The sequence below is a fragment of the Rousettus aegyptiacus genome, unplaced genomic scaffold (assembly GCF_014176215.1).
Source record: "Rousettus aegyptiacus isolate mRouAeg1 unplaced genomic scaffold, mRouAeg1.p scaffold_m13_p_4, whole genome shotgun sequence".
NCBI lineage: Eukaryota > Metazoa > Chordata > Mammalia > Chiroptera > Pteropodidae > Rousettus > Rousettus aegyptiacus.
In genome coordinates, this window is record NW_023416307.1 from 145,292,196 (window position 1) to 145,314,433 (window position 22,238).

At 42.0% G+C, this 22,238-nt stretch overlaps 2 protein-coding genes across 12 annotated transcripts in view; one reads left to right on the plus strand and one right to left on the minus strand.

The window, feature by feature from the left end:
- The window catches only part of FBXL2 (F-box and leucine rich repeat protein 2), a 56,089-nt gene extending 44,477 nt beyond the window's left edge, over positions 1-11,612 (plus strand). For 3 of the 5 annotated variants that reach the window (XR_004950314.1, XM_036218556.1, XM_036218558.1), the window contains 10 exons: positions 2,783-2,851; positions 2,952-3,047; positions 3,276-3,402; positions 3,517-3,591; positions 4,829-4,959; positions 5,302-5,362; positions 6,119-6,163; positions 6,723-6,779; positions 9,131-9,343; positions 9,973-11,612. Coding sequence is in view for 4 of the 5 variants with exons in the window: in XM_036218556.1 (XP_036074449.1) it covers positions 2,783-2,851; positions 2,952-3,047; positions 3,276-3,402; positions 3,517-3,591; positions 4,829-4,959; positions 5,302-5,362; positions 6,119-6,163; positions 6,723-6,779; positions 9,131-9,343; positions 9,973-10,080 (982 nt within the window). In the remaining variant the exon portion in view is untranslated. Of the gene's footprint in view, positions 1-2,782; positions 2,852-2,932; positions 3,048-3,275; positions 3,403-3,516; positions 3,592-4,828; positions 4,960-5,301; positions 5,363-6,118; positions 6,164-6,722; positions 6,780-9,130; positions 9,344-9,972 lie in introns of all 5 variants that reach the window. The other 2 variants (XM_016158794.2, XM_036218559.1) reach the window with 2 other exon arrangements.
- Positions 11,613-11,894: 282 nt separating this feature from the next.
- Positions 11,895-22,238, minus strand: part of UBP1 (upstream binding protein 1) — a 50,386-nt gene continuing 40,042 nt past the window's right edge. For 2 of the 7 annotated variants that reach the window (XM_016158793.2, XM_016158791.2), the window contains 5 exons: positions 19,591-19,681; positions 18,713-18,831; positions 16,269-16,411; positions 15,541-15,592; positions 11,895-13,865 (listed from right to left, as the gene is read on the minus strand). In XM_016158793.2, coding sequence (XP_016014279.1) covers positions 13,828-13,865; positions 15,541-15,592; positions 16,269-16,411; positions 18,713-18,831; positions 19,591-19,681 — 443 coding nt within the window. In that variant the 3' untranslated portion in view covers positions 11,895-13,827. The other 5 variants (XM_036218554.1, XM_016158790.2, XR_004950313.1 and 2 more) reach the window with 4 other exon arrangements.

A 22,238-nucleotide genomic window follows, 5' to 3' on the forward strand; every position in this document is an offset into this window, starting at 1 on the left:
CAATGATTGTACAGTGCCTATCGAAATTTATATATTCTTTGAATTTTTAATTGACATTAATAATAGTGCATTTTTAAAAAGAGCAAAAATGAGTAAATTTCTCTGAGATTGTGAATTTTTGCTATTTTTTCCCCCTGATGTCTCTGGCTGTTTCTTAGTTTTGTAGATCTTTTCAAAGAACTAGCTTTGGATTTCATTGATGTTTTACTGTTTTTCTGTTTTTTACTTCATTGATTTCTACTCTGATCATTATTACTTACTTTCTTTTGTTTATTTCGCATTTCATATGGTCTTCTTTTTTTCTAGTTTCTTAAGAGTAAGAGCTGAGGTAATTGATTTGAGACCTTTTTTCTTTGCTAGTGTGGGTCGATGCTATAAAATTTCTCCTGAAGTACTGACAGTAGCACTTCAGAAATTCTACTGCTGTTTGCATTTTCAGTTCAAAATGCATTCTGTTTCCCTTTTGATTTCTTCTTTGACCCATGGGTTATTTAGAAGAGTATTACTTCTTTTCCAAATATATATGCATTTTCCAGATTTTTATGTTATAGGTTACTAATTAATTCCATTATGATCAGAGAATATACTTTTATGACTTGAATCCTTATTGACACTTGTTTCTTTGGTCAAGAATATGGTCTATCTTGGTAATTGTTCCATGTGCAATTGAGAAGAACGTGTATTCTGCTGTTGTTGGATACAGTGTTCTATACTGGTTAGGTCAAATTGGTTCAGAGTGTCGATAAAGTCTTCTATATCTTTACTGATTTTCTGACTTCTTGATCAAATATTGAGAGAGATGTATTGAATTCTTTGTCTATAATTTTGGTTTTGTCTGTGTATTTTTATATTTTTTTATGTTTCTCATCCTTGGAATTTAAGTTTCTTAGATCTCCAGGTTTATAACTTTCTGAAATTTTAGAAAAATTTTGGCCATTATTTTTTCAGATGTTTCCCCTTTCTCCATCTCCTCGTAGTCAGGGACTTTAGTCACATGTATATTAGGCTGCTTGAAGCTGTCTCACATTCGTGCGGTGTTCTTTTGTTTTGTATCATGTTTCATTTTGGATAGTTTCTATTGCTGAGTCTTCAAGTTCACCAATAATTTCTTTCACATTGTCTTATCTGCTGTTAATCTGATCCAGTAAATTTTCATCTCAACCATATTTAAAAGTTTAAGTTGGGGCTTTAAAAAATATATTACATGTCACTATATAACATGTTTTATAACATGTTTAATCTTTAGCTTCATAGAACTGTATTAGAACATAGTTGTAATACCTTTTAATGCCATTGTTTGCTGTTTCTAATATCTGTGTCAGTTCTGGGTCAGCTTTGATAGAGTGAATTTTCTCCTCATTATGGATATATTTTCCTTTGAATGCATGGTAATTTTTTGTTCAATGCCAGGCATTTTAAATTTTACTTCAGGTGCAAATGTTTTTGTATTCCTGTAAATATGCTGAAGTTTTGTTCCAAAACACAGTTGAGTTACTTGGACATGCTTTCCTTCAGATTTTGTTTTTAAAATTGTTAGGTTGAGTCAAATAGTGTTTAGTCTAGGGCTAATTATACTTCACTCCTGAAGCAAGATCTTTCTCAGTACTCTACCCAGTGCCCCATGAATTGTGATGTTTTTCATCGCTGGCTGGTGGGGATGGGCACTATTCTTGGCCCTGGTTGAGCTCTGGCCGTTGTTCCCTCGATAATGCTTTTCGCTGATCTTTTCTCTGGCTTTGGGTAGTTCCCTCCCGTGCATGCTCTGATCAGTATTCTGCTGAATTCTTAAGGAGAACCCTTTGCAGATCTCTGAAGTTCTGTCTTTGTGAAGTTCACTCTTTTCTGATAACTCTAACTGCCTTGGTCAGAATTTTGGCCCCATAGCTTCAACTCAGGGAGGAGGCTCCAGCCTGGTTCTCTTCCCTGCACCATAGCAGGGAAGGAGTAGATGAGAGTGACATCTGGTTTGAGACCAGCTTTTGGTGATATTTGGATACTTCATGGAAGAATCAGGACTGAATCCTATAATTTAGGTTGAAGCTGTATTTTAAGAAAATGCAGACCTTGCTGAATATGTTAAGCAGTTAGTGGTGAGTAAGGGATGTTTAATTTTCTGCTCTGGCCTTGTGCTACTAACCCACAGATCACCGAGGAAGTTGCCCTTCATAACTCGGTGTCTTCACCAATAAGTAGATAATTCTTGATACTGATCAACTACTGACCCTATCAGTGGCCAGAGACAGTTTCTCCAGAAAGGCCCCAGGATAACCAAGTGGCAGCATGGCACAATGCAGGAAAAATTTGGCCCCTTGCTTCCAAATGATTTTTCTGTAGAGGGAAGTTAACAGGCAGCTAGGCTTCCATTCTTAGATGACCACCAAGGTGAGGGAGAGTTACAGCTGATACGTAGTCAGTCAAGAGCTTTGCTTTGCAAAGTGTGGTCCCTGGAGTAGCAGTACTGACAGTACTTGGGAGCTTCGTAGAAGTGCAGACTATCAAGTAATTTGCCTAGATTTACCATCGGGATCTGTGCTGTGACAGGAACCCCAGCTGTTTCATGTGCAGCTTAAAGTTTGAGAAGCACTAGTGCCTATAGTCAACAATAATAGATTGTACGTTTGTGAATTTGGTAAGAGAATAGGTCTCATGTTCTGTGTTCTTTGCACAATAAAATGAATGTTTAAGTCTGAGGAGCACTGTCCTAAATGCATTTGGTCACGCTCGCCCTCTAGTGGCTGCCCCTGCAACTTGCAGGGAGTTTTAAGATGTTTTCGCATTTTAGGACCTTCGCACAGAACTGCCGAAACATTGAACATTTAAACCTCAATGGGTGCACAAAGATCACTGACAGGTAAGTAATGCAAACTAGTTTGGTGACTAACCGGCCATGGGGAGAGCCAGGGGAGGGAAACATGGTTGAAAATATCTTTAGTGCCTCTGCTCTTTTTCAGCACGTGTTACAGCCTTAGCAGATTCTGTTCCAAGCTGAAACATCTGGATCTGACCTCCTGTGTGTCAATTACAAACAGCTCCTTAAAGGGGATCAGGTAAGAGTGAGTACCTGTTGTCTGTGGTCAAGAGAAGCATTCAAAGCTATGAACATTTTGGTGCATCTGAAACCTCTCTAATGGTCTCATCGGAGCCAGAAATAGGTGACTTGGGTCACAGAGGTTCTCTCTCCCCTCAGTTGCTCGTGATTTACTAGACTCAAACTGGATGATAAACTCTCCATAGGCTAGGCCGTACCCGTGTGGTTTTGTTTCTTGTTCTCTCAGCGAGGGCTGCCGCAGCCTGGAGTACCTGAACCTCTCTTGGTGTGACCAGATCACGAAGGACGGCGTCGAGGCACTGGTGCGAGGCTGCCGAGGCCTGAAGGCCCTGCTGCTGAGGGGCTGCACGCAGGTGCCAGGGGTCGATGCACTTGTTTACCTGAGGTTGGGTGTGGGCACCTCCTCCGGGAGCTGGCTGTTGCCCTCACCTGGTTCCATCCCTCTTTCGTTTTGTCTATCTTCTCAGTTAGAAGACGAAGCTCTAAAACACATTCAGAATTACTGCCATGAACTCGTGAGCCTCAACTTACAGTCCTGCTCAGTAAGTAACAGGCCCCCCTGTGTGCACCCCCATCCCACGTTCTCTCCCCCAGGAATCTGCTGCAGGCCCCACTGTGTAGCACCCCAGGCAGGTGGGACGATCGCCACACCCTAATTTCTCATCCTGTGTCCTTGTATGATCTGTCCATTTGCCACAAGGTGAAAGGACAACAATCCTAACAAAAAGGCCAGTACAAGGCCACCGACATTTCCCCTACCAGTAATATAGATTGGGGTCCTGGTTTATTTTAAGATATTAGAAATGCTGTCACTGACCTGAACAATTCAGGGTAAGGGCTCAGTGTCTTTTTGTTGTTGTCGTTTTTTACTTATAAACCGGATGATGCCGTCTCTCATATTGTCTCAGTAAATAAAAAGAAATAACAGATGGGAAAATGCTTTGAAAAATAAAGGGCACATGCAAGAGCGGGGTGTATTTTTTGTTAGAGCATTAGCCTGTGAAAACTATTGTTCCTTCTTCAACTCCCTGAGTTGAAGCTATGGGGCCAAAAGGGAAACAAATTTTGAGGAAAGTAAGAGAAATCCCATGCATTCGGCATTGAGCGAATGAATCATTAATCTTTAGAGTCCTTGATGGTGGGAGATAAAAGAGAAACTATCTTCTGGACACATACTGACCTTATAGGCCTGCACTGTTCAAAAATAGGACCTTAAACTCCATGTAGGATCACAAAGGCAGGTGAATTGAAGTGTAATATAAATGTGCATGTTTATTTCTATATAAATTAGTAGTTGTAAATATATTATTCTGAATGTTCATTTATCAATAATGATTTAATTTTAGTGTATTTAATAATTTGAGGACATAGACATATATAATTTATATGGTCGATATCGAAAGCATTAATCTGTAGAAATTTACCCAAAAAATTAGTAGGTCGCTTTATCAGGCAAGTTTCATGAGCTCTTTCTTTAATCTGACTTTCAATACAACTTTATGAATTTTTCCTGAAAAAAAGTCAAATGAATCTGGAAAGGGAATTTTAAAATATCGCTCTCCGTATTAGTAATGCTAGCATATTTTTAAAGCCGTGCAGAGATAACGTAAATACATGTCTGCCCCGTACTTCACCTTGTTTTATTTAAATTACTAGGGTGAAATGCTGGTAGCTGGCAGTGCAAACTGATCGACACACAGCAGATCCCGTTTTTCTGCTGTTCCCGTCCCAGTCCCGTTGGTGCCTTCTGACGTGCCTTCCCGTTTTGGTTTTCCCCAGCGCATCACGGATGAGGGCGTGGTGCAGATTTGCAGGGGCTGCCACCGGCTGCAGGCCCTCTGCCTTTCCGGCTGCGGCAACCTCACGGACGCCTCTCTCACAGCCCTGGCTTTGAACTGCCCGAGACTTCAGTGAGTGCGCCAGCCTTTTGCTTTGCAGCTCGGAGCGTGGCCGGGCTGAACGGGAGGGCTTCCTGTCGGCGGGGAAAGGGTCGCCAGCTGGCAGAGTAGGTGTTGGCAGAGGAGGCAGTGGCGGCGTTGATAGCTTTTGTCCGATAGATTGGCCAGGGACAACGTGTCACCCTAATCTAGTTCGTTTAGGGATGTACAGGAGAGTACTAAACTGTCCACCACCAGGGATATGAACCTTAATTCTGTTAAGGAACAGAATAAACTCAAGCCTGTGCTCCGTAAAGCACGTGTTTCTGTTGGTAACCAGTCGCTACTCCCCCCACCCCCGTCTCTTTATCCCAGGATTCTGGAGGCTGCCCGATGTTCCCATCTGACTGATGCAGGCTTTACACTTTTGGCTCGGGTAAGGCAGACGTTTTAAAAAATAAAACCAAACTCTAATTCACTTCTCTCATTCAAAGTGACTTGAACTAGTTTTGGAGTGTGCAAAAAAGTACCTTCAGATGACAGACACCAAGAAGAATAGAGTCCTCAGGGTGTGTTGTGCATTTTTTCCAGGTGGCCAGAAAGCTAGGGAGGTCCTGTAGAGGACCACTTGGTCAGGTGAGATCACGAGAGGAGCCTTCGCCCTGGAAGGAGATGCCCTTCCTCGTGTGGAGACCCCAGCCCAGCCCCTCAGCAGCCTCCCCTAATTGGGCTGTGCCCTGCAAACACAGACCACCGTGGGGGACCCCTCTGGCCTGCTGCCAGGACCCCATGTCCTCTTGGGGGATGCTCATATACTTTTCCTCCTACCCCAGCCCTCACCTGCCCATACTGTGGCTCAGGGCCGCACCCCCATGCTCTCCCAGAACCTATTCTATGGCTGAAATTTACATGCTGATATCTGTGAGCCACATGGAAAGTGTAGGCCACCAGCTTTCCAGAATGAGAGAAGGAAGCACAGCCCAGGGAAGCCCTAGTCCTGTTTCCAAAGTGAGTGTGATCCAGAGGGCAGCAGCTCGGAAGTGCTAGCTCACGGGGTCATTTTCAGAACAGGTCCATTTCTTAATAAAAGAGAACACGGATACTGGGCCAGTACTCAGAGGGACAGGGCACGCTGCTGCTGTCGCCTTCACCACTGACTGCGTGGTGAGGCATGTCTTACCGACTCTTTCAGAACTGCCATGATCTGGAGAAGATGGATCTTGAAGAATGCATCCTGGTGAGTGGACCCCCGACAGTCCTGCAGGGCTGTTCCTCAGTCACTGCCAGCCGGCCAGGCATAGCGAGGCTCTGGCTGGCTATTCTTTGGCCCCACTCTGCCCTAGCATAGGTGTCAGGGCTTGGGGATGTGTAAACTTTGGGCTGTTCTCAGTCATCAGACAGCTGCAGCCGAGGTCAGAACACCTCCATCTTTTGCCAAACATTAACAACAACAACAACAAACTCTTTTATGTTCACAGAACTCAAGAGAAAAATAAGTTTGCATGTCCACTGATGAGGTGACTACATAGAATCCTGGGGAACCTACCTTGCCCACTTCCTCTTTGTCTCCTGTTACTAGGCCCCCTTGGGGCTCCAGAGGAGACCAAAGAACAGCTTTGCGTCTCCAGGAATGGGCACAGTTGAGGTTGCTGGTGAAGAGTGGAGCTCCCAGCCCAAGTGTGCTCGAGATGAGATTTTAACTCTCTTTTGCATCTTCTTTTTATTGCATTCAGAAGCCAGAATTAGGTCTTACATTATGGTGTAGAAGCCCCATTGACACAACTCTCTCTCTCCAGATAACTGATGGCACACTCATCCAGCTCTCCATTCACTGTCCTAAGCTGCAAGCCCTGGTGAGTCTGTTTCTGTGACATTATTCGCCCCTTACGATGAAAGGACCCTCCCACCACAGCAAGTGACTGGGTTTCCTTTCTGTTAAGGGTATCAGAAATCTATTACTTGGGCTCACTTGGAGGCAGGGTTATCTAAATGTTACTGTGTTCATTTTAGGACATGAGCCTAATATAGGGACCCATGTTCTTACCACTTCATTCAGTTTCTTGTTCATCATGCCAGGTAATGTGACATAATCTAATTCAAAATATTGAGGCCATCGTTGTGTTAGATTTACATTTCATATCTGTGTGCGTGTTTATGTCTGTGGTATCATTTGTAATGTCTCCACTTCCATTTGATTTTATTTTAGCCACTTTTTCTTGTTTATCTTTCAAACAAACCAACTCTCAGTTTCATTGATCTTTTCTATTGCCTTTTAGTCTCTATTTCTGCTGTGAACTTTATTTCCTTCCCTCAAATAACTTGGGGCTTCATTTGTTCTTTTTCTAGTTCCTTAAGTTGTTTTGAGATTTTTGTCTTGAAATAGGCATTTATCATTATCAACTTCCGTCTTAGAACTGCTTTTACAGTTCCCATACATTTTGGAGTGTTGCATTTCAATTTTCATTTCTCAAGGTATTTTTTTAAATTTCCCTTCTGACTTAACCCAGTGGTAGTTCAGTAGCATGTTGTTTAATCTCCATATTCGTGAATGTTTGGGTTTTCTTCTAATCGATGTCTAGTTTCATACCATTGTGGTCAGAAAAGATGCTTGATATTTTGATACTCAGATTTATTAAGACTTGTTTTGTGGCATAACACATGATCTATGCTGGAGAATGTGCCATGCACACTTGAGAAGAATGTGTATTAGGCTGCTTTTGGATAGAATGTTCTGTATATATGTTAGTCCATCTGATTTAACATGTTTAAGGTGTTTTCTTACTTTTTTTGTCTAATATCCATTGAGGTAAGTGTGGTATTTAAGTCTCCTGCTGTTATTGTATTGTGATCTATTTCTCCATTGAGATGTTAATATTCGCTTTATGTATTTAGGTGCTCCTATGCTGGGTGCATAAATATTTACAGATATATCTTCTTGTTGGATTGACCCCTTTATCATTATGTAATATCCTTGTCTCTCATTACAGTCTTTGTGTTAAAGTCTATTTTGTCTGATATAAATATGGCTACCCCAGCTCCCTGTTGCTTTTTATTTGCGTGGACCATCTTTTTCTGTCCCTTCACTTTCAGCCTCACCACTCTCACTCAGCGTGTGTGTTCTTACATCTGAAGTGAGTTTCTTATAGACAGTATATAGATGGGTCTTGTATAGTCTGTCTTTCGATTAGAGAATTTAGACTTTTTTTTTTTTTACACTTGATAGGAATATACTTTTACACTTGATAGGAATATACTTATTCCATTATGGTAATTGTTCTCTTGCTGTTTTGTGGTTCCCCTTCGTTCCTTTTTTCTTTTGCTCTCTTCCTTTATGATTTGATGACTTTAGTGGTGTGCTTAAATTCCTCTCTATGTCTTTTGTGTATCTACTACATTTCATTGCAGTTACCATGAGGCTTATGTAAGACAACCTTAAATTTCTAACAGCCTATTTTAAATTGACAATTAAGTCTGAATACCTTCTGAAGTTCTAGTTTTACTCTCTCTCTGCCTACATTGTTTTCAATGTTACAATTTTACATCTTTTTATTTTGTATTTCCCTAATTGTAATTTTAGGTGTTTTGTTTTTTGTTTTTTTTTACTCATTTTGACTTTAACCATCATACTAGCTCTATAAGTGATTAATCCACTCACTGGGGGCTTGTCTCTAAAGTGTACGTCTCCAGAACTGGGAGTGCCCAATGCAGGGCGGAAACCCCGCACTCCTCAGGGAGACGCTGTGGGTTTTGAGTTCCCTCTTGCTGTAGGGCGCAGCACTGGGAGAGGGGCCGACGGCGGGATTGCTGTCCTCGCCTCTCCTACTGCTTTGCCGTGGGCCTTCTCTCCCTCGCCCAGCGTGGACTTGCGCAGCCAGTTTTTAGTCCCCCGCCCCAGAGGAATTTGTTCTGTATGCAGCTGTAGGCTGTTCATGGCAAAAGATGAGTTCAGATCCTCTTATGTTGCCATCATGACCCAGACCGTCCCCTGCAATTTTGATTTCCTTTTTTTGTCAGAAAGGCGAGAGAAACCACTGCCCAGCTCTCTAGCAGACCCGTGGCTGAAGGGCCCCGAGGCTTTGTGTTTGACCTTCCTGTTCATAAACGGTTGCTCTGGGATACTGTACAGGCCAGCTCCCCTGCTTCTCCGAGGCCATGAGCCTTGGAATGAGAAGGTCTTGTAAACATGTGTTCTTTTCCTTTCCAGAGTCTGTCCCACTGTGAGCTCATCACAGATGATGGAATCCTGCACCTGAGCAACAGCACCTGTGGCCACGAGAGACTGCGGGTTCTGGAACTGGACAACTGCCTCCTCATCACCGACGTGGCCCTGGAGCACTTGGAGAACTGCCGTGGGCTGGAGCGCCTTGAGCTGTACGACTGTCAGCAGGTTACACGCACCGGCATCAAGCGGATGCGAGTAAGTGTGGGCGGGAGTCGGCACCCCTGGCAGTTTCTAAGCAAGCGGAGACCATATCAAGAATCAGCATCTATTTTCTATGTTCTGTGCTAAACCAATGGTTATGCAAACTTGTCTGGTATACAAGTGTCTCCTTAGGCGTCTTCACAACTTCCTTTTTAGACCCCACCTTAGAAGGTTCAGCTGCCCAAATGGGTTCCACATAGTCTGGTGATCAGCACCCTTACAAGAAGGGGCTTGAGGTCATTACCAGGAGGTGGAACATGGTCCTGGCTAATCACCAGGTGAGAAGGCTTAATAGAAAACAAATAGAACCTGGCTTTCTTTCTCCACACAGTTCACCTACATTGTTTTCTTGACCGCGCTTTTAAGTTTGCACGACTTTGCCTTTATACCCCAGAGCAGCACCAGGATGCTACGGCTGTCAAGAACGCCACTCACTTTGCATACAAGGCTAGTGACTCCCTCGGGCAGTAATAGTGTTTCCCTTTGTCAACAGGAGTAGCTCTAGTGACCCCAGAAATTCTTTTTTGAAGAATCTGCCTGGAGAACTATGGACTTTTCTAGGATTATGCCTCTAATCCTAAAAATACCAGTGTAAAGATTATTCCGTGTTTTTCTATGTCCAGGCTCAGCTCCCTCACGTCAAAGTCCATGCCTACTTCGCGCCTGTCACGCCGCCAACAGCAGTGGGAGGAAGTGGACATCGGCTGTGCAGGTGTTGTGTCATCCTCTGACAGCAGCTGCCCAGGGCCCTAGGCGTGATGAGGTGTCCCTTCCTCCAGAGAAGCGTCTTCCCAGCCTTCTCTTCTGTCACCGAAATCTGTTGATTCGCCACTGGGACAGGCATTTACAGGTAAAAGACTTCTCTAGGGATTGCAGTAACTCTGGTGACAGTTTTCACCTTTATTCTGCTGTGATACAATCAGATCGAAGCCTTGTGTCAGTAAACACCTGGCAAGAGTGGCCTCAGGACAGCCAGGACCGTGCAAGAAACCTGACTTCTTACGAGGTGGGTGCCTTCCCAGGTACGAAAGTTCTGCCTCGACTTTGTCAGCATTCCTGAAAGACCATCAGTGTTAGCACAAAGAATAAGCTATTGATTTTCTACCAGATACTTAAGACAGTGGCTAATTCACAATTCCATTTTGATGAGCAGGACTTTTCCACTTTGAAGATTAAATAGCTACCTTTATCAAAGTGACTACTGCAAATTCATAATACCTGATAGTTTTATATGTAGAGACTTATGTGGAAGGCAAGTTAATAGGTTTCCATGAGACACCAAAGAAACAAGGACTCTAAACTGGGTGGAGCAGGGTCTTCACCTTGGTCAACTTGTCATATACTTTTGGGGACCAAAAACTAAACTAAATCAACTCAGAGTTTGTGTTGCCTGATTGGAAATTATAAGCTCTGGCATTTGCTACAGCACACAATGCAATTTTGTTATAGGAGAAAAATTATGTCATATCTCAAAATTTGGGGTACTTTAAACAGAATGAAGGCTTAAGTTATCTATAATATAATCAATTAAAAATAATGAATGGATGCATGTAGAATGGGTGTGATTTTTTCCAAGTTTATTTTAAAATCTTAGAAATCAAGTTACACCAGAACTGTTCAAAAGTTTTATACACTTAAAACTCAGATCAAGTGTTGGCACCTTTTAGACCCATAAAAATGAATACACCATTGCAATGTTTAAGTCAGGATTTTATTGCTATAATCCATGGCAGATAAATCTGAGCAAAACCATTTTCCAAATTCAGACCTTCCAATGTTAGCTCGTGTCTGATAAACTGATTGAGCTTCTCCCTTGCTGTCCATGTGTGTGACACTTACTAAGATTAGGAACCATCACCACCACTTCATTGTGAACTTCCAGTAATGGTGGCCGACCCTTCCTGGCAACCACTCCCTGAACTGGAGTCCAGCGCTTGAGAAGCTGAAGTGAAACTGCAAAAACAAGATGTTATTTTCCTATGACTAACCATACTTCTATTAGACGGACCGTCAGGAGGCTTTAGGACACAATGCCTTGACTGCATTCCAGGAAAACAGATACATATACAACCCCATAAATCAACAGGATTATCAGAATAAGCATTAAAGTCCTGATGATTTCATTGCCTTATGATATACTCCAGTATTAGCTGGTCTAAAAATTGTGTATACCATAGGAGTTATTAATATACATTTGCACCACTGTGTGGGGAGAAAAATGACTGATACAGTATGCTATTTAAATAAAAGAACATATAACAGACATGCTTCAGCAATTGTGAATTATAGTTTCTATTTTATGTAAATGACCAGAGCCTTCTATACATTTTCGCCTTTGAGCCAAGACACAATGACCCCATGACCTCATTTACAAAACAGATGAACCTCTGATAAGAAAATCAGGCTGGTTTCCTCTTGAGAAAACACCACAGGGACCTCACCTTACATAACATTCGGATTGCTGCCTACTCAACATCCACAGGGAACCTCCCAATTCTATGACTTGTGACACTGGCAGGAACTGGGATTTTAAATGAGACACACATTTGCAAAAACAATCGGAAAACATTTATTATACTGAAATGTATACATCCTACTATTAAAAAAACAAAGTAGCAAATTTGCTGGTGCCATAATTTAACCTGTTTCGCTGGGACAGACTAATGCTCAATACCACTTGGGATGCGTTCAAGTTTGATGAGCTTTTAGTTATTTCTACCCCACTTCTAAAACCCGATGAGGAATTCAAAATAGCACACAGCATTAAATGACATTTATTGTTCCATATATCTTGAGTTTCAAAAAGGAATGCTAAATAGACAAGCAAAACTCAAACAATTAGGAGAGAAGCTTGCTTCTTTCCCAAGTGATTGGTAAAGAAAATATGTGGTCATACAAAAGCAAAGGACAAAGGGAAGCTCTCCTGCTTTAGGGTCTGTAAGAGTTATAGATATATTTTCAAACCAAAGATGGAAATATTTAGAGACAGTGCTTGAATAAAACATAAAACGTCAAAGCTTTTACTCACTGAAGTAGTTTATCCTCTGGGAGAGATTTTAAACTCAAAATTACTCATTCCTATTTCTGCCTGAAAAATGATAAGGATCAAATAATACATTCAAAACCAAGACACTTGGGTAAACGGACAGAGATGCTGTAATTAAAATGGAATTGAAGTTAAAAATTGGGTGTGCTACAGATAGGCCTCGAAAACGCTGATGAATTTTGGGAAAGGCTTGGGGGTAAAGGAAAGCAATAAAGATGGTAGGGGAAACTGCAAAAAAAATGGTGGATTCCCTTTAAAAAGTATAATGGCAGACAAGCATTTGGTTTTATGAAAGAGGTTTTTTTTTGTTTTTTGTTTTTTTGAACAGAAAAGGAAACTATTTTGTGGTATACCAAAAGCCTCTAAATAATCATCAGCATGTTTACCCATGATTGTACTAAAGCTTAACATTTGAAAAGTATAAGAAATTTTCATGGTACAATTTAGTGTTTGATTTACGATGTCTAGTGTTCGAAGACGAATTTCAACTTGATAAGGAAGACCCCTTAACGCCAAGTCAGGAACTACACTTTCCCCTGCTGCGTAGGTCACCTATTTCCAATGTCTGGGGAGGGCCTTAAAAATGGGATGGTGCAGGTTGGGCTAGGAAGGGCAAAGACATGGATGGAAGAAAAAGAGAACACATAATTTTAAAAGGTAATGGGGCTTCGAAAATGAAAACCAGAAACAAAATGCTAAAAATGGGAGGAGCAAGAAGTTTTTCAATAAATCTGTGACAAAGCAAAAACACAAAAGTCTTTGTACCTATTAGGATTTACACTGATCCTCTCACCAAGGTACTCTTGATAATGCAGCTTGTTTCCAGCCCGTCTTCCCGGCTCGGCTCCTCCCCGATCTGTCATGATTACATCAGATGTACACCCTTAGACATGATTCTTCCGAGAAGGTGCCGAGCCTCTTACCTGACCACCAGTTACCGTGGGGGCACGTCGCATCTCTCTGCAGACAGATTCCATGCCGGCTCCACCACAGCACTGTCCCCCAGCTCTGCCAGAGGTCAGCAGAAGGTTCAGGCAATAAAAGCCAAACTGGCACAGAAAGGTAAATGCCCACAGTACGTTTTTACATTCATTTCCAAACCGCATACAGTGTAAAAAGACAGCAAAGGCTGCTTCTAGGAACTGTATCTACTGGCTTCTGCCAGGGAAGCAGGCAGGCAGCCCTGCCTGCACCATGGCCCCCAGAGCTGCACGTGTGCTGTCCGACGTGCTGACTCTCGTGAGGATGCGTGGCTACGGCAGTGACAGGAGATTCGCCTCCCATACAGCTCATTAGAAAGGTCATCTTGTGTTTTCAATATGAAACATTTCATACAGTAAAATCCAATCCCAAGACTTCTTGGATTCAGTCTTCACACACTTTTAAGCGTGACTTTATTTGGTACTGAATACAGTTCAGACTACGTAAGACATCACTTCAAAATTATGTGGATACCACCACTATTTTCAACTGCAGAAAAAGGAAAGAGAAGTTAGTTTTTTTTAGCTAGGCTTAGGAAAATCAAGACTTTTTCCAACTGAAAACGCTCAGAAATCTACGACCTCCTTCCCCAGTTCAGAAGTTACCTTTTAACAGTCCTACAGGAAAAAAGCTGATTAACTTGCTCTAGCTCCTCTTCCCCAGGGCAACCGTGTGCATACATCCCCTTTATAGACATTTTGCTTTTCGGTGTGTGGCCTGTGCTGCTAGCAGCACTCTGCGCCCAACACCACTTGCCAGGTTGGGGTGTGGGGTGGGGACAGAGGGGGCATGAAGACAAGAAACAAAAATGCTGTCAGCAAGGGGGCAGGAAGCGGAGGCAGAGCAGGTGGAACACTGTGCCACGGCGGGCCAGCTACACGATGCAAATAAACTGAGTGCTTGTGGCCATCTTTACTTTTGCCTCATGGCCCGGTGTTTCTAAGGAAATTGGGAGAAGCAGTTTAGGCATTCATCAAGGAACGAATGAATTTCTTCATGAGGACATAACTATCTGACAAACAGAACCCTGAGATCGGAAGAGAGATCCTGTGATGTCTGACATCAGAAATGTCCACCACTTTCACAGGACACAACTATAAATTACAGTACGAATTTCCTTTTTTAGAAAATAAGTTTGTAGAGTAAAATATTTAAGAACAAAAACTGAGAAGGGCACCCAGCTAAAGATGTGAAAGTAAAAGATAAAATGAACCAGTTCATAGTTAAAACAGCCTTGTAGGTACCTTGATGGCACATACAAAGGTACCTACAAGGCTGTTTTAACTATGAAATCACAAAGTGAAATCATAATTTCAACACTGTTTTGTGCTTTTCCCTTCAAGGATGACACATGACATCTTCCTCTTCAGGTACAGCTTTTGTGCTAAGATTAGATTTAAATCTTAACCCACCAGGTTTTTAAGTGTCTTCTCATATGATAATTTTGAATTTAAAAATCCCTTCTTTACAGAGGATAGCTATAAAAATAACCTAAAACCAATGATCAAAATGGCAATAAGTACATACTGATCAATAATTACTTTAAATATAAACAGATTAAATGCTCCAATAAAAAGACACTGGGTAGCTGAATGGATTTAAAAACATGACCCATCTACATGCTGCTTACAAGAGACTCACTTTGTATGTGTCAGACAGACTGGAAATTGAAGGGATGGAAAAAGATATTCCAAGCAAACAGCCCCACGCAGCCTCGGGATGCTCCTCACGTGATTGGCTCCTGCTCACTCTTCAGATCTCAGCATTAATGACCCCTCCTCGGAGAAGCCCTGCCTGACAGCTTCACGTCCCCCACCTAGATCCCGGAATCCATAAACATCCCACTTTCCCTTTCCTTCGTGGCACTTAAGATGTGCGTCTGTGTGCTAATTCTGGTTTGCCTCCCCACAGGAAGAGGAGCTCTACGGAGCCCGTGGTGGTCAGGGCCTTTCTAGCACTGAACGCTGGACTCCTCTTCCTTACTGCCACTTATTTTCGTTACAACCACTAGAAATATTATCCCGACTCATTTTTCAAACTCCCTTCTTAAAATTAGTAAAGCCAGCACTTCCAAAAGTGAGCACACAAGACAACTGCTGACTGTAGGCACACACTGTTTGCCATGAGTCCAGCATTTCAAGACACGTGCGCACATTCAAAGTACCTTTTACTGTGGAGAATAAAAAACAACTCTCATCTTGAAAGTTCTGAACCATCTAGAAGAAAGCAGATGTATAATTAAGATCCAACTGTTCTTTCTTAACTGATTAAAAAAGATTAGTAGTTAAAGGAATACATTGCTGCACAAGTACAGGACTTGGTAATTCATAAACACAATGTGAGGTAGTAAAGACTTACACCTGCTTCGCTGGCAGCAGTGCCTTTTCAGAAGTGGTCCCCGAGGGGTGTGGCCAATCACCGGCCTGAGCCCCTGGGGAGCACTCCCTGGGGGGTCCTGTGAATAATGACTCTGACAAGAAGTCACTGCATAAGCGCTCTTCTGTTACTGTCTGTCACTGAACACTGGGGAAAAAACTACTTCCAACCTTACTGTTTTAAAACTTGGCATCAAAATGTGGACAAAAGGAAAACACATCCAAATGTCTTTCTGCATAAAAAGGGGCCAAAGCCCTAAGAACCTCCCAAGTCTCCCTAGTGAATGTCTGAACTAAAAAAGGGGGCCAGGGGGCTGAACCACAGTAGTCCTAGATTTGTATTCCTTTTTATCAGTAGCATACCCAAACTCTTAGTTATAAATTCTTATAAATTTTGACCCCCAACTCTTTGCAAATGATTCTCAAAAGAGGTCACAGAATTGTTCTATAGTCCTGTGTTCATATATATCAGTAAACATCAGTGTGAATGGGAAAAGCAAAGGGGCACGCCAGTTACCTGATCACTAACAAGAATGTGAATACCAGTGGGACCCTGTCTGTAAACCTGGTTTATTTGGTGGAAAGGGATATTAAACACCAGCGCAAGTTTTCGAGCAACTTCTGAGGCAACCATTTCTTCCAAGTAGATTGCATGATAAACTGAAAAGAAAAAATAACAACGGTATTTTAGTAATAATTTTTGATCTGTTTTCTACCTGGGTCTATAAAAAGATTACACTTTTCAAAATACTAATACATACACAGGTGTGTGTGTGTGTGTGTGTGTGTGTGTGTGTGTGTTACTTCTTCCCCCTTTACTACCCATCTGAAATATAATACATTATTTATGCTCGCACATATAATTTAATAAACATTAACAGTAATCTCTGTATGAGGGATTTCAGGTTTTAATTTTCTTAAAAACAAACGGATTGACTGCAGATAGGCACGGGATCTTTCTGGAGCAATGGAACTAAAACTGGATTTAGTCTGTGGTAATGGCTATAAAACTGTAAATATTAAAATATAACTAAATTGTGTACTTACAATGGGAGGATTTTATGGTATAGAAATTATACCTGAAAGCAGCTGTTTTCAAAAATATGTTTCTAACAATATATCTTATTAAAGAAAAAGAAAAAACCCCTAAAAAGGCCATAGTTTTTGATTCAGTAAGCCTATGACTAGGAATTTATCCTGAGGAATGAATGCTGCCTCTTCCTACTTTTGCTCCCCCTAAGAATGAAGAACAGTATAAAAGGTAGCGCACGAAAAGCTAAGGATGTGCACAGTGGAGCCTGCTACTTTGCAGACAGACGGTCCCAGGTGCAGTCCACCCAGCGTCCTGCGTTTCTGGAACACATAACTTAGCAGCAGCCCCTGTGTGCACAGAGCCAGGCGTATCTGCAGTGAGTGTGACTCTTGTAGGTCCAGCTCAATTAATGATTCAAGCCAGACGCTGATCAGGAATATCATGCTAGAACTTTGCTTTCCCAAACAAGGATGTTTTTCTTTTATGTGTGTTTATAAATATAGAAACCTTTGCTAATTACGCATTATGGAAAGCTTAGAACTTGGAACTACAATTAGGGTAAGACTACAGAGATGATATAGAGCAGGGTCTCTAAACTACAGCCTCTGGCAGGCCAAACCCGTTGCCCTCTACTTGCTCTTTTAAAACAAAATGTTATCAGAACATGGCCACACCCATCATCATATACATATTGTCTGTGGTGGTTTTGGCAACTGCAGAGCTGAGTAGGGAAGAGACCTTAGTGTCTGCAGAATCAAGATATTTACAACTAGCCATCAACGGAAAAAGTCTGCCTACCCCGATCAGGTTAAGTTTGCCAAAACTGCCACACATTCCTCCACAAATATTGTAATGTTTGGGAAGGTGTCTGAGAACACATCTTCCAAAACATTACAATCCTGACCACATGAAAATGATATAGAAGATCCAGATACACTGATTGCTCCTTTAGAATTTCTAAGACTAAGACTTTGTATCTTTAGTCTAAAAATTCACAGTTTTTGCAGTCAAAATGACACCAAGTGGAGAAGTACTAATGCTTTCCTTTGGATTCTTCTGTAACTGTTAAACTACAAAGTATTTTCCAGAGCTCTACCCAACATTAGGGCAAATAACTACTTCTCTGAAGTCCGTAACACATTTTCCTGCGAAAAGTTCTGAGTGTGTTGTCCTTATCTTCTTTCAGAATGTGGGAAGAGGGGAGAGATGACCATATACACACTTTGCAAATGAGAAAACATGCTTTTCCCCACTAAGGACCACAGCAGGAAGAAGGGAGAAGAGCCAGGATTTTTCTCTCTGCCCTAATCCAGCACTGTCTATTATACGATTAAGGAAAACCTGCGGGATGATGAAGCCCTTGTCATACGCAGGTGGATAATGAATGACAGAGCACACTTACAATGACACAAGGACATGGCACCACACTCACCACACAGAACTCAGGCCAGATGCTTGTCTAAGACAAGTCCGCACACTTAGCACTGATACGCAGACACATCTTTACACATGTGGTATTTAAAATTTTCTCCACCAGTCAGTAAAATGGATAAAAAGAAAAAACCCCTCCAGCTTTCTTGCCAAGTGGCCAATGTCACATTCATCACTGAATTTGAGTTTTTTTTTTTTTTTTAAGCCAACAAAACCCCAAAGCATTCAAGCTAGTCTTTCGCTTGTTCGGTATTTCTGGCAGAAAGGGCCATATAAAACGAGAGATCCACAGTGCGGCTGAAATAACTGAGAAGGGCTGCCAGGCCCCTCTTCTTCAGAGGATGTGGCCCTAGAGCTCCCTGCTGCCAGGACTCCTGCATCAGCAGGCAGACAGCCCTATGTGACCGGAGTCCTTCAGAGACCCTTCAGGTGCTTCCCATTTCTGCCTCAGCATCAGAAAGGGAGTGACAGGAAGCTGAGATGCCCTCAATACCCACCGTACGGTGTCCCACTGCCATTCTCGCCTCCACTGCCTGCAGCCTGCTGCTGCCCTTGCAACAGTGTGCTGCTCGGCTGCTCCTGGCAGACATAGAGGGTTAAGCGGGGCCTAACCGACCTGCAATCAGAAGATGCCACTCATGAGAGAGAGCTGCCCCACCGCACGTACGGATGACAACTACAGGAATCTAAGTTCTATTTCCTTATGAGAACTTTACAATGTTATTTCATTATACAAAATAATTTATTAATAAAAATATAATAAAAACACACACCTCACACCAACTATCACAGGTGGTCTAATCTGATGATCCAGACTCTAAACCATTGAGATGGTCTGTCAGATGCTGGTAAATTTAAGTTTCAAGATTAAGTCAGCAATTTAAAATCAATAAGATTTAAATTTAACGGAATTCTCACACAAGTCTAGAAACAGCAATGATAGTAAATGGATCTTAAAAGCCAGCACAGTGTACGGTTCTTTCATTTTAATTTACAATTAGAAGTTTACATTTTAAATAACTGTTTAGTAGTCACATGACCTTGAAAACCATAGATTCTGTATAGCTCACCTAAATGAGAAGTTTGTTTTCTTGGCAACAAACCCAGTCGTCTTCAAGAAATCAGTACTGCCCATGTGCATTTCTACCAGTCTTACAGTCTACCTCTGCCCCCATCAGTGCCTGCATCATATCTGGGCCTGCCCTGAAGGTGCACACAAAACAGTCTTCTTGTGAGCACGACGCTGCCCATGCTCGACAGCGCGCACAGGCACACGCCCACCTGGCGTGGAAATACATTCTGCCCAAACTCCCCACACAAAGAAAGGGCATTCTTATTTCAGGCAAAACAGTTCCTTTTAAACACAGTATTTTACCTTGACTTCAGTGAATTATAGAGCCGAATTCCATCGGCTGCACCACAAATTTGTACTAAATCCTCCTTTGTCAGTTTTAATAAGTCGGCACCTGGAGAACAGCAAAAAGATTCTTCTAAGAAATGGGAAAAAAAACTACCAGCAGGACTGGTTGCTTTGTGACCTGTCTTTACGCAGTTAGTTAAGTGTCCTTCGAAACCATCACAGGTCGCCTGTGTATATACACATATACATGAACGACACAAGAATACGTACACACACCCCTGGTCTCTCAGAGCCAAAGAAAATGCCAGCTCTTCCATGTCCTGTGTCAAGAAGGAGCGCAGAAGCCCAGAAGCTGGCAAATCAGATCAACAAGCAGTATCCACAGGACTGCCTGTTCCAAGAGACGATTTCACCGCCTGCAGTATTTTGGCTGCATTGTGGTTGTGGGGATAAGCAGGAGTCTGACTCCAGATAACTTACCTTGAGATCACCTAGAACAATCTTTTATTTCACAGAAAGAGGAAATGGAAGTCCTGGGTTTGGGGGACTTTGCCTAAAGTCACATGATTTGGTAGGAGAACTAGGAATAGGCCTTTTTTCTGAGACATGCAAAGTCAAACATTCTACAACATAACTCTGTCAAAGCAACCAGTTTTAATACAAAAACATGGCAGACAACAACATACTGCACCTGAAGATTTCCCTCATAAATACTTGGTTAGTGGGAATGACACGGTATGTAGGATTCGCTGTACAACACAACAGAGAAGGGGAAGAGAGCAAGTCTGACCAAAGGCTGACTATTTTTGAAGCTGGGGATGGTTACATGGAGTTCATTGTATTCTTCTACTTTTTATGTTTGAATACATTCATAATCTTTTGTTTTACCCTTTATTAACATTCAAGATGTAGTTTTTGGGAGAATTAAAAAACCCTCTGGGATTAAAGCATGACTTCCATATGATAAACAACTGCTTAAGTAACAAGATAATGGGATTATCTTACTATTTTTGAGAACCTGAATGTGAGTGCTTAACAATTTTGTAGTTTTTAAAAGAAATAAAGACCAGAGAAGCACACTGCCCATAAGGCACGAGCACTGATGGACTCAGTTAAAAGACACGCTCTCATCTGCCCAGGGCTGACCACGAGCCCCTGAAAACAGGGCCCACAGCTGTGACCAGAGATGTGTGTACGCACATCCTTAATCCTGCCGCAGACCGGACAGATGCTCATGTGCACAACCCCTTCTGAAAGGTGGACGGCCAAGCAGCTCAGAGCAAGAAGCCGTCTCTCCTCCTCACCATTCTATTGTTGGGAAGCTCACAGGGTAAAGACAAGAGGCCAAGTCACATAATCACTGGTTAGAGTGAGAAGAGCTTAGAACTCTCTAGATGGAAACATGCAACCATCTAAGGTAAGAGGCACAGCCTGAGATCGCCCTTGGTTGCAATGCTCAGAGCTTTTTGTATGTGTTATATTCTTCATCTGGCTTATAAGGTTTCAAAATGCATTCCCTACACACTACAATTTTTAAATTTCCAGTTTTTCATAGATGTTTTACTTACTCATGTAAAAATGTGGCTGGTAGCATGTGACTTTTATGCAGTACTTTAAAGAGGCAGAAAGCTAGGAGGGGACTAATGATCACATAAACATAGCAATAAATGGCTGACAGAATAGGAAATCTTGTTCTCTGTGAAATCAAGCTTTCTCTAGGCCATGTATGTGCACACATGTGTTCTGTCCCCTTGAAAGGCTCACGATACATTTTTATGGCCCCACCGCACTGTGGCAAAGGAAAGCTGACGGGCACTTCACTGTGGCCCAGCGTTTCTTGGGACATATTAGTAAGGTTCTGCAGGAACATCTGGAAAATGCTGCCCCTGCCCCACCTGGTATATCTACTACTGTCCCTCCGAACAGGTTTCCCATCTATAAAAACCATACCTGAGTACATTCGTACCATGCACTACTACGCATCAATAAAGAGGAACCAATTACTAATGCAACTTGGATAGATTCAAAGGCATTAGGCTGAGTGAAAAAAGCCAATCTCAAAAGGTCACATACTGTATGAGTCCATTTATGTAACATTCTTGAAATCAGAGACAAACTCAGAGAGACAGAGAACACATTAATGGCTGCCAGGGATTAGGGAAAGATGGGGGTCGGGCTGCATAAGGGAAGTCCTTGTTGTGATGACGTGATTCTGTATCTTAACTTCGGTGGTGGTTATATAAACCTATACATGTTATAAAATGACCCAGAACTATATACATGCATTGTACCAATGTCAATTTTCCTGGTTTTGATATTGTACTGTAATCATGTGAGTGAAGGGTACCCCCGGAACATCTCTGAACTATCTGTGCTACGAACAAAAATTACTTCAAAATAAAAGTTAATGAAAAAAATTGCATAAAACTATATATACTTATACATAAATGAGGGCACAAAGAACTGGTGAAGTGGGGTGTATCAATGACAGTTTCCTGATTTTAATAGTGTACAATAGGTTTGCAAGGTGTCACCACTGAGGGAAACTGGGTGACAGGTCCTTAGGATTTTCCCGTACGTGTCTTAACAACTTCTTATGAATTGATAATTACTTCAAAATAAAAAAAATTAAGGTTAATAAAAGTACAAGTAAACAAAACATG